Genomic DNA, 16,778 nt, shown 5'->3' on the forward strand with positions numbered 1-16,778 from the left:
TCGCATGGTGGTGGCACGCAAAGGTTGGAATAGGTGGCTCTTTTCACCCCTCCTTCCCCTCCCCCGGCACTGTGTGTGTGTGATCTCTGTGTGGGGGGGTGGTCACTGGGTCCAGCACAGCCATTGGGGAAAGGGTAGACCCCCTCCTACCCACCCCATGCCAGAGGTGATGGCAGGAGCAGAAGCCTGCCCCCCCTCCCCATGGCTGTTTGCATAGCAACAGGCGCTGGGCTTCCCCCCCCCACAGGGTGTGGGGAGGGAGGGCTTTGGGTGGGTCGGGATGTTGGAGGGGGCATTTTCTGTTGCTGGGCTGGAATGGCCCAGAGTACAGCACTGGGCCCCCAGCTTGGCTGAGTCAAGGTTGTGGCTTGTTAATGATTGCCCCTCAGTCGGGGAGGGTCCCTCCAAGCCCCTCTCCCGTGCCCGCCTATGTGCACCTTGTGACTCTGGGCCTCACCCTCTGTCCTCCTCCTCCTCTCTTTCTGGTGCAGGTGGCAAGAACCAGGACAGATTCTTCAGCAAAGGGGGCTCCCGATTGCCAGCTCTTCCATTTCCGTCTGAATTTTTTTTTTGGCAAACTTTGGAACCTTTTGTAAGCGAAGCCCCTGCAACAGCCATCCCTGCCCAGCCCTTTCCTCCACCTGCTGCTCTGCCCATGATGCCGTCCAACGGGCCCGTTGACACCAGCAGCCCCGGTGCCGACCGGGAGTCATCTGATGCCCACAAGGTAAGCAGGTCAGGGTGAGAGGCAGGAACCTCTGGGGTTGGCTGCACAAGTGCCTCCGTCAGGAGGGGCACAGGCGGTGGTGGTGGTGGTGGTCTCACCTGCCCAGAGGTTGTGCTGTGGAGACTGAGGGGGACTTGCTCTGCTCAAGTCTTCTTCAGCATCCGTTTAAATCCAGCTCTGGCTTTCAGGGCAGGAGCCTCTACTATCCAGTAAGGAGCTGAACATTACCCAGAGAATGTTGGCAGTATGTGGGGAGGGGGGTTTGCGAGGCTTGCAGGCGGGCTGAGTCTGAGGAAGGCGTGCTGGATCTGTGCTGGATGCCTCCATGCCAAGCTGAAAGCATGTGGGGAGAGCTCCTGAGGTATGTTGGGGTGTAAGAGAGGTCCACAGGGTCTCCATGCACATGTTCCATTCTGCTGTCGTTCGCACATGCCAGGTGGGTGGGTCCCGGAGGCCTGCAGGAGTGAGAAGATGCAATGAGTGAGTTTGTGCAGCCCCTTAAAAAGGCCCTCGCAGGTGGGGCGGAGAGGCACAGGCAGGTGGTGGTTAACCAGATTAGCAGGGCAGGAGCTGGGCTCTGGCTTCTAAGCTCAGGAGATCTGCCTTCTCCCTCCCAGGAGCTCCAGCTGCAGGAAAGCCAGATCATAGAATAATAGAATCATAGAATAGTAGAGTTGGAAGGGGCCCATAAGGCCATCCAGTCCAACCCCCTGCTCAATGCAGGAATCCAAATCAAAGCATTGCTGTCCAGCTGCCTCTTGAAGGCCTCCAGTGTCGGAGAGCCCACTACCTCTCTAGGTCATTGGTTCCATTGTCGTATGGCTCTAACAGTTAGGATGTTTTTCCTGATGTCCAGTCGAAATCTGGCTTCCTGCAACTGGAGCCCATTATTCGTGTCCTGCACTCTGGGACGATCAAGAAGAGATCAGGGAAGGGTGTTGCTGTAGCGAATTGGAGGGTAGTAGGCAGCGCAAGCTCTCTCTGGCATGGCGTAGCAGGTCACTGTCCGTGGCCGGAGGCCAGGAAGTGCCAGTCACCCCACCCCCGGAGCGGGGAAAGGCAGGTGGAATCCACCATGCAAAAATGAAGTCATGGGGAAGGTGTCTAGTTCCGTTGCTTGCCTGATGGGGACTGTGCTAGCCTCCTGCTCTAGATTGCTGGCCTGACCGGTGCTGGGGCCAGTAGATGGAACTGGCTGTTGGGAAAGGCTGTGTGAGCTCCAGCCATACGCTTGATGCTGTGTGGGACGTCAGGCTGCCTGAGTTCCTGCCAGGCAGGCTGAAACTCAATGAGTCAGAGGTGGCTGTGAATGGGTGTGTGTGTGTGTAACGGGACCAGCAGAGATGTCCTTGAAAGAGGGGCTTGGAGGAGGGGAGTGTGGGTAGAGGGGGGTTATTAGGGGAGACCAGAGAGGCCAAAGCCACAAGGCACAGGGAGGCAATAGGTGAGCCTGAGAAGTGGGCCTGGAATGATGACATTGGTGTGGGGCAGGGCAGCCTCACCGGCGTGTGGGGAACTCGGGAGAGGAGTGACAGGATCGTAGCAGAGGAGAGAATGAGGCTGTCTTGAATTGAGAGGCTGGGAGCCAAGTGACGCTTGTCGGCTCGTGCTGGGACTGACTCAGGCTTGCCCTGTGCCCAGGGGGAGGGAGGCTTGCCCAGCTGCTGCCGCTGCACCCTGAAGGTGCTGGTGGTGCCGGGTTCCAGAGCTGCTCTGAACGGCGTGTGTGTGCGTGTGTGTGTGTTGTCAATGGGGATTCCCTGTGGCTCAGTCCCAGGTGCTGGTTTAGACTTGCCTGCAGCCCACAGACCTGTGAAGCCCTAAATGAAAGGAGAGCCTTGCAAATGGTGCTGAGGGCCACCCCAGGGATTCCCTGCCCCACCCGTTTCTGCATGCCTGCTGCAAACACCGGTCCTGTTGCCCCATTGGGCTCCTCAGGCTGAGGGCCAAGCTGGAAGTGAATTTCCAGCCCTCATGGGGAGGGATTTCTGTGGGATTCCTCGGCTCTTGCTGCAGCAGGGCTTGCGCAGTGCACCTTCCCTCTCAATGGTCTCTCTCAGGCACCTTTCCCAAGTGATACCTTAAACTCAGTCTTGTATTTCCACTGCGTCTGTCTGGTGATGTTGCATCACCTGCATTATGCATGTTCAAATCTTTACCTTTTCATTGTCTTGTAACTTTATAGTTCGGGGGGGAAGGGCTGCTCCTTCACAAGAACTGAAATGCTCTTTTTTCCATGGTCAGGACGGTGAATGGCCACCAAACCACCCACCCCAATGGAGCATCCCCCTGTTTCTAGAGGATCTTGTTCATGCCAAGAGCGACAGTTTCCACTGTTGGCATGGTTATGATGACATTGTTTGAACTCTCTGGAGGCAAAAGGACATGGGGTGGGTAGAGCAATGGTCTATGAGCATTTTACTTTAGTCAATAACTCTGGGACTGTAGTCCCACAAAGGAATGGGGCAGGGATCTTTGTCCCCAAATAGCCAGACCCCAGCTGGGCTTCTCGTAGAATCGTAGAGTTGGAAGGGGCTGTAAGGCCACTGAGTCCAACCCCCTGCTCCACGCAGGAATCTAACTTAAAGCATTCCTGACAGGTAGGCTGTCCAGCTTCCTCTTGAATGACTCCAGTGTTGGAGAGACACACACACACTGTCACTGGTTCAAGAGCAGCTATGGCAGTTAAAGCAGCTGGCAGCCCATTTACGTTTATAGCTTGGGTACTAAGAGCTACCAAGAGTATCTCGGTGAACAAATGGACACCAGGGAAGGGCTGTAAATAAATAATTCTTTGCATTATTAGTTTGTTTGTTTATTAATTAAATTTCTTTCCCACCCTTCCTCCCAGAAGGAGCCCAGGGCGGTAAACAAAGGACAAAATGCTACAAACATCTTAAAACATCTCAAAAACATCTTTTAAAGCATCTTAAAAAGCAGTTTCAGAACTGACACAGACTGGGATAAGGTCTCTACTTAAAAGGCTTGTTGGAAGAGGAAGGTCTTAGTAGGCGCTGAAAACACAGCAAAAACGGCGCCTGTCTGAATTTAAGGGGAGGGAATTCCAAAGCGTCAGTGCCACAACACTAAATATCCATTTCCTATGTTGTGTGGAGTGGACCTCCTGATAAGATAATATCTGCAGGAGGCCCTCACCTGCAGAGTGCAGTGATCAACTGGGCATATAAAGGGTGAGACAATCTTCCAGGTATCCTGCTCCCAAGCTGTGTAGGGCTTTATAGACCAAAACCAGAACCTTGAACTTGGCCCAGAAGTTAATGGGCAGCCAGTGCAATTCTTTCAGCAGCAGGGTGACATGTTGGAAATATCCTGCCCCAGTGAGCAGTCACATCACTGCATTTTGCACCAGCTGCAGGTTCCGGACCAACCTCAAGGGCAGCCCCACATAGAGTGCGTTACAGTAATCCAGCCAGGAGGTGACCAGTGCATGGACAACAGTGGTCAGGCTATCCCGGTCCAGAAACAGTCGCAGCTTTCTTACCAGCTGAAGCTGTAAAAGGCACTCCTAGCCACTGAGGTCACCTGGGCCTCTAGCGACAAAGATGGATCCAGGAGCACCCCCAGACTACAGACCTGCTCTTTCAGAGGGAGTACGACCCTATCCAAAGCAGTAAATGGGCGAATTATCCAAACTCTGGAACCACCAACCCACAGTGCCTCTGTCTTGCTAAGATTCAGACTCAGTTTATTGGCCCTCATCCAGCCCTCCACCGAGTCCAGGCAGCGGTCCAGGGCTTGCACGGCCTCTCCCAATTCAGATGTTACAGAGAAACAGAGCTGGGTATCATCAGCATACTGCTGACATCTCACCCCAAATCTCCTGATGACCACTCCGAAGGGCTTCATATAGATGTTAAACAGCATGGGGGACAAGAAGGTACCCTGTGGCACCCCACAGCACAACTGCCAGGGGGCTAAAAGACAGTCACCCAATGCTATTATCTGAGAGCGACCCTGGAGATAGGATCGGAACCACTGTAAATCCATGTTTCCGATACCCATCTCACCAAGTTGGCCCAGGTCTAAAATTCAATCTCTGGCATCTCCAGGTAGACCTCGGAAAAGTCTTTCTGCCTGAAACCCTGAAGAGCTGCTGCTGGTCAGTGTAGACAGTCCTGCGCTAGATGGATCAATTGGTCTGACTCTGTATCAGGCAGCTTGCTGGGCTCCTACTTTAGAGGGTTGCTTGTAACTAGTTGCCTTGTTTTTGGTTATCATGTGATTTGCCTGGATTTCCTTCCCAAAAACGTTTTATTTCATTTTGGTAACCTAAAATGGTAACCTGCTCTGGAATTGCATTTGCAATGAAGATTTAGTAAGAAATTGTTTAAATAAATATAAAAAAATAAATACAAAGCAGGCAAGTCTCTGTAGTCCAGTATTTGGAGAGTCAGATTTTGGCTTGGAGGATGTGTGTGCACAACTTGCCTCTGCTAGCTCCCAACTATGGGCCAATCACACACTCTCAACCTCAGTTTCCCTGTCTGGAAAATGGAGATGCCACCTGTCCAGCAAGGTTGTTTGGAAGGTGAATGTTTTGTTTTGTTTATTTTATCCCGCCTTATCGATAATGTTATTTCTGAAGTGGCTTGCTGAGCATTTTAATGTTTAAAACATTTAAAACATGTTGAATGTTTTAAATGGAGCAAACTTGCAGCAGTAAAATGATCTGAGAGGAAGGAAGGGGACCAAGGAGCAGCTCATTAAGCCGTCCTGAAATGAGCAGGCAGATTTAGAACAGCAAACCTGAGTTTAAAAGCCTTGAGCACCCCCTCCCCTTTTATCTAGGGACTGAAACCTCAAAGAGTGGGCACCAGGTGCTGGAGAGAGTGTCCTAAAATGGGGGTGCCATTGCAGAGGTCTGCTTCCCTGTCGTCAGCACCGGCCATAGTGATGATTGCAAAGAGCGAGCAGGTTTGAACAGGAGCAAGTCATCTGGAGCTTTTAATACAGCCTTCCCCAAGCTAGCGCCCTCCAGAGGTTCTGGACTACAACTCCCATCAGCCCCAGCCAGCCAGCACGGCTCTAGGACGCTGGTGCTGATGGGAGTTCTAGTCCACAGCATGCCGAGGTGGTGCCAGGCTGGTCAAGGCTGGTCTACCCAGCTGTGTTGCAGCAAACCTTTCTCCTCCTGTGCCGTCTTCTGTTTCACAGCAGGAGGCCTCTTGGGGGAGGGAGGTGGGATCACAGGGGTCTGGGAGCAAAACAGCAAATGTGGCGAGCACCATCCCGTCCCCTTCTCCTTTCAGCATCTTCCACATCTGCCCTGTCCTCTCCGCGCCCCCTTCTCAAACCGCCCCCGTTATCCACTTGGGCCTCAGGCAGAGAGCTGCAGCTCTGTTGTCGGAGTCTTCCTCTCCCCCCTGCCCCGCCCTCCGCCCCCACGTGCTCAGCACCAGTACTTTGAATGGTGCTTGGAAATTCATGGGATGTGTGGTGTTAAAACTGGAAACAGCTGTTGTGAAAGGCACCCACCAGGAGGTCACCTGCTGTTTTTTGAAGCGACTGAAATTTCTGGGTGGTCTTCAGAGGCAGCCCCCACGTATTATAGGGACAGAAGATAGGAAGGAAGTAAACTCAGAGTTAAAAGTTCAAATGATGTCAGTGGCACATGCACTTTCTGAATGTGATTGAAGATTTTGGTTTGGTTGGTTTAAGGTACTTTCACCCTGCTTTCTCAGCTAAAATCTGCTCAAAATCACTTACAATGAAATATTAAAAACAAAAATGGTCAAAACTAATTAAACAATGAATGACAGACCAGTTTTCCACAGTGGGGCAGGAGGAGTCAGGAATGGTCACGGATGTCTCCATGAGCCACTGGCTTGCTAGAAGAGAGGACTCTACAAAGCTACAAAATGCCACCAGGGAGTCTGGCTGACCGGGGTCCAGTTCAAGGGGTGCTTGGGCACACTCGCTCTCTTCCTTGGAATTTGCCTGCCAACTGCACCAAGACCTGGCAGATATATTTATTTATCTATTATTAAATTTATATCCAGCTCTTCCTTCCAAAGGGAGCCCTTTATATAGTGGGAAGGAGGGATGGCAATCCATGCATCCAAAAACCACGGGATTGTTCTGCATTTGGCAGCCTTACAAACTGAGCTTTCTTGACTTTATTCTTCTTCCTAAGGAAATAAAGGTTCTAGTCACCTGATGATGACGGGACACGCAGTCAGGATTTACACTTATTTTGTCAAAGAATGAGAGATGCAGCCCATCTCTTGGCTTGAGTTTTTTTTCCTTGGGTACCCAAGGCCATTCCTATCCCTGTCTAAATCTTCAGATATTATTCTTGAATCCTAATTAAGATAATTTCCAGCTGTAACGTCCATCTGTTGTTCCTTATTTGGCTTCCTCGGCTCCTATTCTTATCCATTTATTTAAGGACGTAAGAGGAGCCCTTTTCATCCAGCCAGATGCCTCCAGGGAGCCCACAAGCCTCTCCTGTTAGAGGATCTTCACTGGCCACTGAGGGTATTCTGAGGCCTGGAGGCAGCGTACAGCCATCGTGGCTACTAGCCCTTGACAGGCTGTTCCTCCTCCCCCACCCCCATGAATTTGTCCGGTCTCCTGTTAAAGCCTACAAGCCAGCAATCCTCACCCTGGAGAGCAGAAGCGGCGTCACTCCTGCCCATGTAGGTGAGGCCAAGGTGGAGGAAGTCCCCAGGTGCAATGAAGAGAGCCAGGTGGAGCGACCCACCTTGGCAGCAGGTACAGCAGGCAAGACAAGGCTGAGGGTGGCCCTGGAAAAGGGTCGCCTGTTGTGATTCGCTTTGGGTGGGCTTAGAAAGGAACGACCTGTTTCCACTATGTCCTCAATCAGTGGCTTGCTCCTTGCCCCATTTTCTTTCCTGTTCATTTTAGTTATTGATTCCACGTTTGCAGCCAGAGCTGTTGCACATCAATTTTTACCATTTTTGTTTTTTATTATTATTGCACAATTTATTAAAATATTTTTACCTTGCCTCTTGTCCCAGTGAGCCTGCACTTACAAATGCATTTAAACATTCAAATTAAAACAGTAATGAGATACAGTAATAACATTTAACCCTTTCAGAATTCATAGCTTGCCTTTCTATGCAAACTATTAGGACAGCTAACAAGCAAAGCATTAAAAGCCAATAAAATAGGAATCAAAATGTCAATTGATGAGGCTAAACAGTCAAAACAAACTCAGCAAACCTTAAAAGAGAGAGCCTAGAGAAAACCCACTGAAATCAATACAGTCTTGAAATACCTGAGCTTGCAAAAATAGGAGCTTGCAAAAACAGGAGGCAATGATGATGTGCAATTACTCTGGTTATAGAGGAAACCAGTAAGCAAAGCGGCTGCCCCTCCCCCCCCCACAGGGCCAGTTTGGGAATGCTGCAGCCAGAGAGGAGGCTGTGGCCCTGGGGGTAGCACCCTTGCAGAAAGAGAGCGAGGAGAGGAGGCAAAATGGGGGGGAAACGGCATCAGGGTGACGGGTGTGGATGGGCAGTGGCTGGGCTGGGAGCAGAGAGCCAACTGCAAACTGGGCCTGGGAAGGCTGGGTGACAGAGCGACGGAAAAGAGAGGCTGTTTCCATGCTAGGCATTGACCCTGGAGTAACCATGCTGGGTTCCCCCCCTTTATATGGGGCTTCTACATCAATTTGGTGTTCTCCTGCATTTTCCCTGTGTGGTTGCATCTTTTTGCAGACCGCAGAAACTCCAGCTTCTTTTTGCAAGGAACAGCAGAGTAGAGCCATCTCCGCAGGTGTCGCCTGCTTGAGTGCTGCTCCACCATACCGCCCAAGAGGCAATGCGGTTTTGACGTGTGCAGCAACACGCTGGGCGGGTGAGCCAGTCACCTGCCTCGCTTTCAGCTCTCTGTCAACGAGAGAGATTCTCCTGCTCTCCCTCTCTGTGCCTCTCAGGTTCATTTAGTGGCCATGTTTGTTTTTTCTGATCGTCACAAAATACGTTCTTGTTTAAAACATTATGTTGTGCTTTTTGGAAATGACAAATGCAACAAACACAGCTTTTAGAATTATATCACCCACACACACATATACACAAACAACAAATTAAAACTAAAACACTTTCTAATATTATTTTAAGAAGTTATTGAGGTAATAGTGAAATCACACTTAAGTTACAACAGTGCATTAGCACAAGTTCAAAAAATGGATTTAAAAACATGCTCTTTCAAGTTGGCACCATTTTAGTATTTTTTCTCCTTTGCTCGTTATAGTGCCGTAGCACTATTTATAGACTTACATATTAACTCTCTCTCTCTCTCTCTGTGTATCTCACAGATTTTAAAAATTGGGTTTTAAACACGACATGCACTCAGGTAAATGATCCTGCCCTGCTCCACAGCTGTGCCATGCCCACAACTGTGATGTACCCTAGCGGCACTCTCTCTCACATGCCCACACAGAGCCCTACTCCCACCTGTTGAAAATCTGCATGCAGTTTGCAGTGTGGGCCACCGATGAGTGGACAGTGCGTGGCGATATCTGCCTGGTAGTGCCAAGGGGAACTTAATAGAGGGAACCTGACTTAAACAGAGTGAAGGAATACGGGGGGGGGGGAGGAAGGCAGTAGTGAAGCTGCAGCTCTCTGCGTGAGGCCCAAGTGGATAACGGGGGCGGTTTGAGAAGTGGGCGCGGAGAGGACAGGGCAGATGTGGAAGATGCTGAAAGGAGAAGGGGACGGGATGGTGCTCGCCACATTTGCTGTTTTGCTCCCAGACCCCTGTGATCCCACCTCCCTCCCCCAAGAGGCCTCCTGCTGTGACACAGAAGACGGCACAGGAGGAGAAAGGTTTGCTGCAACACAGCTGGGTAGACCAGCCTTGACCAGCCTGGCACCACCTCGGCATGCTGTGGACTAGAACTCCCATCAGCACCAGCGTCCTAGAGCCGTGCTGGCTGGCTGGGGCTGATGGGAGTTGTAGTCCAGAACCTCTGGGTGGGCAGCTCGGCCAAGCCTGGGGCAGACCTTTTTCTGTGAACTTTCCCCAGACCTTTTTCTGTGCAGCCCCAGTAGGTGGATGTGTGGTTAGGATTCTGTTTCACCCCCAATGCGTGTAATACTTGCTCTCGTCTGAGCCTCGCTTCCTGTTTTGTTGACACAGTTTTGAGGGATCCTTTTGGAGCTCTTTGCCACCTGCTTTGGACTTTGTTGATATCATTGGCATAAAAGAGATAGCAGAGAGCCAAGGGCTGAGCAGCGCATAGGAAATAAAGGAGGCCCACCCAAGGCCTTTCCAAGGGGGAACGCGAGGTCAGAGAAAGGAAGACTTGGGGTGGCTTTGGAAAGGCGAGTGAGAAGTCGAGGAGGAGGAAGCCCCACAACTGAAGAAGAGCCTTGTGGAGAAGGCCAAATGAGGGTAGCAGGGAGGCACACTCAGAGATTTGGAGGGAAAGAAGTCTTTTGTTGAGAGATGTGAGCTGAACTGAAAGCTCAGAGAGAGCGAGGGAGAGCGAAGGCCAGCCACCCGTTCCTAGGCCTCATCCTGCCTACCTTTGGGGAGTTCCCAGAGTGCTTCAGCAGGCTTATGGCTGAGCAAATTCTGCACTCCCAGAAGCCCTGTGGCGATTGAGAACGGACTCTGCTTCAGAGCATGGAAAAGATGTTGTGACCGTCATGGCTGGTGTTCATAGCCTTATCCGTGGGTCTCTTGTCTCTAGCCCCTTTTTAAGGCCATGCAAGTAGGTGGCCATTGTCACACTATGCGCTCTGTGAAGAAGTCGCATGTGCTGTGTGGAGGAGGAGGAGGGCACGGAATGTGCACTGCTGGTCCCAACGGTTGCCAAAGCGTTCTGAAGGGAGCCCAGTCCTCACTCTAGTGGGCAGAGACACACTCTGAGGAGAGAAGCATGAGGCCCCTGCAGGGCTTGTGTGAGTGGTGAACATGCTTGTTCTCAAAGAGGTGTCCCTGCTCCTTTGGAGGGGAGGGTTTTTCCCTAAACTGGCCTGGTAGGACAAGCGCGTGCCTGTGTGTGTTTTGGCTGCTGAGCCCATTCGCTGACCTGGGCTCACTCTCTCTCTCTCTCAAAGCAGGGCGAAGAGGATCCTGACGAGAATCGGAACAAGGACGAGAAGCCAGACCCAGGGATCCCCGTGAGAAAAGCAGGGCGTCCTGGGAGGAAGCGCAAGCAGCCGGTGGTGAGTGGAAGCCAGTGTGGCCTGAATGCCCCAGGACCCGGTTTTCGTGTTTTCAGCTGGGGGTGGGCGGTTTGGGTGAGCAGGCGCAGAGTACGGGCCTCATGGCCTTTGTGTGGTGTGGGGCTCCTCCTGGTGTCTGAGCAGGAAAGGAAGAGGCAGAGCTGTCGCCCTGGGGTGCCTCCTTTGCCTCTCTGTGGGACTTTGCTCTGGAGACCATCTGTCGGGAATGCTTTGATTTGGATTCCTGCATTGAGCAGGGGGTTGGGCTTGATGGCCTTATAGGCCCCTTCCAACTCTACTATTCTATGATTCTATGCCCCATCCTTAGTACTTCCGGGCCCTGCTGAGGTCACTTTTGCCAAAGGAGTCATGAGGATGGAGGATCTGTGGTGCGCCTTGCACAAACCTGACAGCCTCAGGCCTTCCCCTCCCCCACTGTGTGTGCTTCCATGATCATCTCACGCTGCCTGGGACTGAAACCTTCTGCTTCTGCAGACTCTCCAGAATGGCTGCAGCCTCCAACTTTAGTTACTTATTAAATTTATATTCCTTCCTTCCTTCCTTCCTTCCTTCCTTCCTTCCTTCCTTCCAATGGAACTCAGGGCTGCAAGTGCATCATTGTAATTTTGGGCCATGTACAACTAGCTTGTTCTATCAGCTTCAGGACTTACACTTGCGCAATGGAACCTTCTCCCCTCTCCGCTCATGCTCCCCTTAAATCTGTTCTGGGTTTTCCCCCGACCATCCAGAGGAGATTAGGGGAGTGCACGGGGAGAGGGGGAGAGAAGATGCATTGTGCGAGAGTAAATCTTTGCACCGACAGAATAAGTTTGTATGCTGTGTATACTGCCTTGCTGTATTTTTTAATGAAAGTATGGTTTGTAAATATTCCAATAAATAAAAACTAGAACAGTACAATCACAAACAATTGCAGTATAGACAGAACCCTGGGATAAAAATCTGCACTGCTTGTTGAAAGAGGAAGGTCTTCAGTAGGCAACAAAAAGAGAGTATGGCTCATATTTAATAGGAGGGAATTCCACCCCATTAAAGGCCTGATTAAGACCATTGTATGAAACAGACCTCCTGATCAGATGCCATCTCCCTTGCCTGGCACTCTTGTCTGCCCCTTGCTGAGGGCACGCTCCTCTGGGCTGGCCTGGGTCATCTCTTGTTCTCTGCTGGTGCTTTGTAAATGCTAACCGGGCACAATTCTTTGGCCTGGAAGAAGGTGGAAGCCTCTGTAGAGCAGGATTTTTGTGTAAGGACGTCTCTTGGGAAAGATCCCTGCAAGGTTGCCAGGGGGATGGAGCCAGAGGGTGGCATTGGCGGAGTTACATAACAGAAGGACCGGGCTCTCTGCACTTTCTCCATGGTTCCGAGAGCACCCCGAGGCAAACCACTTCTAAGAATAGGCCTCTGACCTTGTTAGGCAGAGACACCAGGCCATCAAAGGGAAATGCCAGGTTGGCAAGTCCTGGGAAGATGTATGCTTTCGTGTACATCAGAGCCGCCCGTCCACATGTGCGCACACAAATGCACACCCTTTTTGACAGTGCCCTTCCCACTTATAATGCGCACACACAGCCTTCAGGCTACATACATCTCTTGAGTGGATGCGTGCGCAGACACGCCCATCACATCTGGTAAAGCACACAAATGCTCTTGTTAATGAACTCCGCCGGGGGAGCAAGGAAGGAGTGGTTTTGGACGCTTCAGATGTTTCTAGTAAAAAGGTTCACGTTCTTGGCCTTGTAAACTGGAATGCAGCAGACACACAGTCTATGAGTTGCTTTGCAGGAGACACACTTGTGTGTGTGTGTGTGCATGCGTGTGTGTTGTGTGTTGCGCTTCTGCTGTTGTCCAGTTGTTGCCTCCGTGGGCAAAGTTAGTAATGCACCTTTTATTTACACAACCTCCTCAGGATCACTAAGTTTCCAAAAGGAATATCTAAAACACCCCCTTTTCCCCTATAAACCTACCCCTATGCTGAGAACTCCTTCAGAAGTTAGGGAGGTTTCTCCTGGAGCAGGGCCTTCTCTGTGCTGGCCCCCTGGTTATAGAAATTGCCCTGGGAATTTCTATACAGAAATTTCTTTTACCAGATGTGGTGGGCATCCCATCTGCAGCATCAGAGTGTTCACCTGGATACTTAAGCTTTATGTGCTGGGTCAAATCCGTCACATTTGCACTTGCTTTTAACTGAAGTGTTGTTTGATATTTGCTGCTGCTGCTTTCAAGGATTTTTTTTTGTAGGTCTTGATATTTTATGCTGTCCTCTGCTGTTTATCATTTTATTTAATGTATTTTATGTGTGTATTTTATAAACAATGTCTATCTTTATATTTTAAAATCTGTTTGAGAAACTTATTAAATTGAAAGGAGGGATATAAAGCTCTCTGAATGAATAAGCAGAGCCAGGTCTTCCTCCCTCTCTGGCTGTCCACTGACTATTGTGGGGGGCCAGTGAAGGAAAGTGGGGGAGCCCCTTCCCCTGAATCCGCACTTTCGGTCAGTTGTATCAATTTGCACATCATCTGTGGGCCGTGGTTTACCTCGCTGATTCCCTCAATTTGAAACTGATGGGAGAGAGTAGTTGCTGCTCTCGTGGATGTTTGAGGGGAAACATCCTTTCCGGTCCCCAAGGCTGACTGGCACTCTCTCGCTCCTTCCTCCCCCACCCCCAGTGGGTTTCTAGGCATTTCTTTTTGCTCACTTTTAAGAACTGCTTTGGAAAGTTGGGAACCAGTTTTTAAAATGTGTGGGCTAAATGGAATGTGTACTAAAAATCAATTCTTTCCTGAGGGGTTCAAAACAGGCAAACCTCCAGAGAAAGATGCGGAGCCAGCAGCTGAGAGCTCCTGCCTGAGTGGTGCGCAGATGAGATGCTCAAGAGGAACATCTCCTTGTGCCTCAGCTGTGACTGTGCTTGGTGGGCACAGCAGGGCTGGGCTTGGAAGCTCATCTGTGTCCCTCCAGGGCCCGCCCCAGTCCTTTTGGGGACAGCCCCCTTGAAAACCGGTCGGACCCCAGAGCCTTTTCTCCAGCTAACCATCCTCCTCCAGGGCCTCCCTCTCCTCCCTCCTTGGGCAACTGGTTCTGCAGCTCAGTTAGTCTTAGAGCAAGGATAGCCATCCTGCCTCTATGCCCCAGCCAGCCGGCCAGCCAGCCTCCCTCCCTTGCTATGGCTTGTCCTCCTCCTGTCGAATTATGCTAGCCGCCTGTGAGTTGGCAGGAGGATGTGGGCTGGGAGTCGTGCTGTTCCTGGCCTCTGAAGTGGGAGCTGGTGGAGTTTGGGGACGGGGGGCACTTTTGCCCGGTTTCAGAAGCATACACTTCTTTATGATCAATGTTTATTATTTATGTATTCATTATTTGATTTATATCCCACCCTTCCTCCCAGCAGGAGCCCAGGGTGGCAAACAGAAATGCTAAAAACACTTTAAAACATCATAAAAAGACCTTAAAATACATTAAAACAAAACAACGTTAACAACATTTTAAAAAAAGCTTTAAAAACATCTTTATTAAAAAAAGGGTTAAAAACATATTATTAAAGAAAACATATTAAAAGCAATTCCAAAAGACACCGAGTAGGATAAAGTCTCAGCTTAAAAGGCTTGTTGAAAGAGGAAAGCCTTCAAAAGGCGCCGAAAAGACAGCAGAGATGGCGCCTGCCTAATATTGAAGGGGAGGGAATTCCACAGGGTCGGTGCCCTGTTACCGTCTTCACCACCATCTCCAGTCTTACCGTCTTCACCACCACCGTCGTCATCACGGTGCTCCTGAAAAGGAGCTGAGCCCAGTACTGGATCCCAAGGAGAGAGGGGGGCCTCTTCAGGTGGGTGCTCTCTCGCTCTCGCTCTGCCTGTAGGAGAGCAGACAACCAAGGAAGGTGCTTCTGCTGCTCCTCCCTGCAGACCTGAGGGGTCTCTGCTGTGCGTCCTCGGCTGAACACCCTGGACTTGGGGGCAGAGGGAGGCCTAGGCCCTCCGTATGCACCCAGGAGAGGTGGGGCACCCAGCTTCCAGCCCCTTATTTTATAATAATAATAACAATAAAATTTTATTTAGCAGACGCCCATCTGTCCGACTGAACGGACACTCTGGGCGACGTACAATACAAAATACAATATAAAATACAATCTGCTCATATACATAATCATCACATTATTAATATCATAACATCTCATCTGAAGACCATCTTACGCTAATACAGTGTAAAACCTAACCCACCCCAGAGATCCCATAGGCCTGCCTGAAGAGCCAGGTCTTCAAGGCTCGGCGAAAAGTCAACAGGGAGGGGGCATGCCGAAGGTCAAAGGGAAGCAAGTTCCAGAGGGTGGGGGCCACGATCGAAAAAGCCCTCTCCCTGGTCCGCACCAACCTAGCTGTCTTAGTCGGTGGGACCGAGAGAAGGTCCTGTGAGGCTGATCTTGTTTGGCGGCATATTTGGTGATACTGGAGGCGCTCCTTCAGATAAACTGGGCCGGAACCGTATAGAGTTTTAAAGGTTAAAACCAACACCTTGAATTGGGCCCGGTATACAACTGGCAACCAGTGTAATTCAATCAACACTGGGGTGATATGATCGCGGCGGCAGGTCTGCTTTATTAAGCGTGCCGCTGCGTTTTGTACCAGCTGGAGTTTCCGGTCCGTCTTCAAGGGTAACCCCACGTAGAGCGCATTACAGTAGTCTAATTGAGAGGAGATCAGGGCATGTATCACTCGTGGGAGCAGATGTATGGGAAGATAGGGTTGCAGCCTCTGTACTAGATGAAGTTGGTACCAAGCTGCCCGGCTCACTGCAGAAACCTAAGCCTCCATAGACAGCTGGGAGTCCAAGATGACCCCGAGACTGCGGACCTGGTCCTTCAGGGGCAAACTCACCCCATTAAGTATCAGGTCAAAATCACCCAACCTTCCCTTGTCCCCCACTAGTAATACCTCAGTCTTATCGGGGTTCAGCTTCAGCCTGTTCTCTCCCATCCATCCACTTACGGACTCCAGGCACTTGGACAAGGTATCCACAGCCAACTCTGGTGAAGATTTAAATGAGAGATAGAGCTGCGTGTCATCCGCATATTGGTGACACTGCAGCCCAAAACTCCTGATGATGGCTCCCAGCGGTTTCATATAAATGTTAAATAGCATGGGAGAGAGGATAGAACCCTGTGGCACACCACAGTTGAGGGGCCAAGGGTCTGAAACCTCATCCCCCAACACTACCCGTTGATATCTACCGGAGAGATAGGAACAGAGCCACTGTAAAACAGTGTCTCCTATTCCCAGTCCCTCCAGGCGACTCAACAGGATACCGTGGTCGACGGTATCAAAAGCCGCTGAGAGGTCCAGGAGGACGAGGAAGGTATGTTCTCCCCTATCCAACGCCCTCCTCATATCATCCACCAGAGCGACCAAGGCTGTTTCAGTTCCGTGTCCAGTCCTGAAGCCCGACTGGAAAGGATCTAAATAATCTGCTTCCTCCAAGTGTGTCTGTAGCTGCTTTGCCACCACACGCTCAATTACCTTGCCCAAGAATGGTAAATTGGAGACTGGGCGAAAGTTGTTTAAATCTTGGGGATCCAAGGAGGGCTTTTTCAGAATAGATCTTATCACTGCCTCCTTGAGAGGCAATGGCATTACACCCTCCTCCAAGGATGCATTTACCATTGCCTTGATCCCATTGCCCAGTCTCTCTTTACAGCTCATAACGAGCCATGAAGGGCAAGGATCAAGTAAGCAAGTGGTTGGTTTTACAGTAGAGAGCACCTTGTCCACTTCATCAGAGAGAAGAGGCTGAAACCGATCCCAGCAGACCGGATTGCAACTGGCTGGCTCTGGACTCCTACCTGTAACCACGACGTACGGAATCTTGTCCTTTAGGTGCTC

At 50.7% G+C, this 16,778-nt stretch overlaps 1 protein-coding gene across 3 annotated transcripts in view; it reads left to right on the top strand.

Moving 5' to 3' along the window:
- The window catches only part of DNMT3A (DNA methyltransferase 3 alpha), an 88,426-nt gene that overhangs the window by 12,421 nt on the left and 59,227 nt on the right, over positions 1-16,778 (top strand). For 2 of the 3 annotated variants that reach the window (XM_061625920.1, XM_061625918.1), the window contains exons 2-3: positions 492-727; positions 10,780-10,887. In XM_061625920.1, the coding sequence (XP_061481904.1) occupies positions 656-727; positions 10,780-10,887 (180 nt within the window). In that variant the 5' untranslated portion in view covers positions 492-655. The remainder of the gene's footprint in view (positions 1-491; positions 728-10,779; positions 10,888-16,778) is intronic. The other variant, XM_061625919.1, reaches the window with a different exon arrangement.

The sequence above is a fragment of the Rhineura floridana genome, chromosome 4 (genome assembly GCF_030035675.1).
Source record: "Rhineura floridana isolate rRhiFlo1 chromosome 4, rRhiFlo1.hap2, whole genome shotgun sequence".
Lineage (NCBI taxonomy): Eukaryota > Metazoa > Chordata > Lepidosauria > Squamata > Rhineuridae > Rhineura > Rhineura floridana.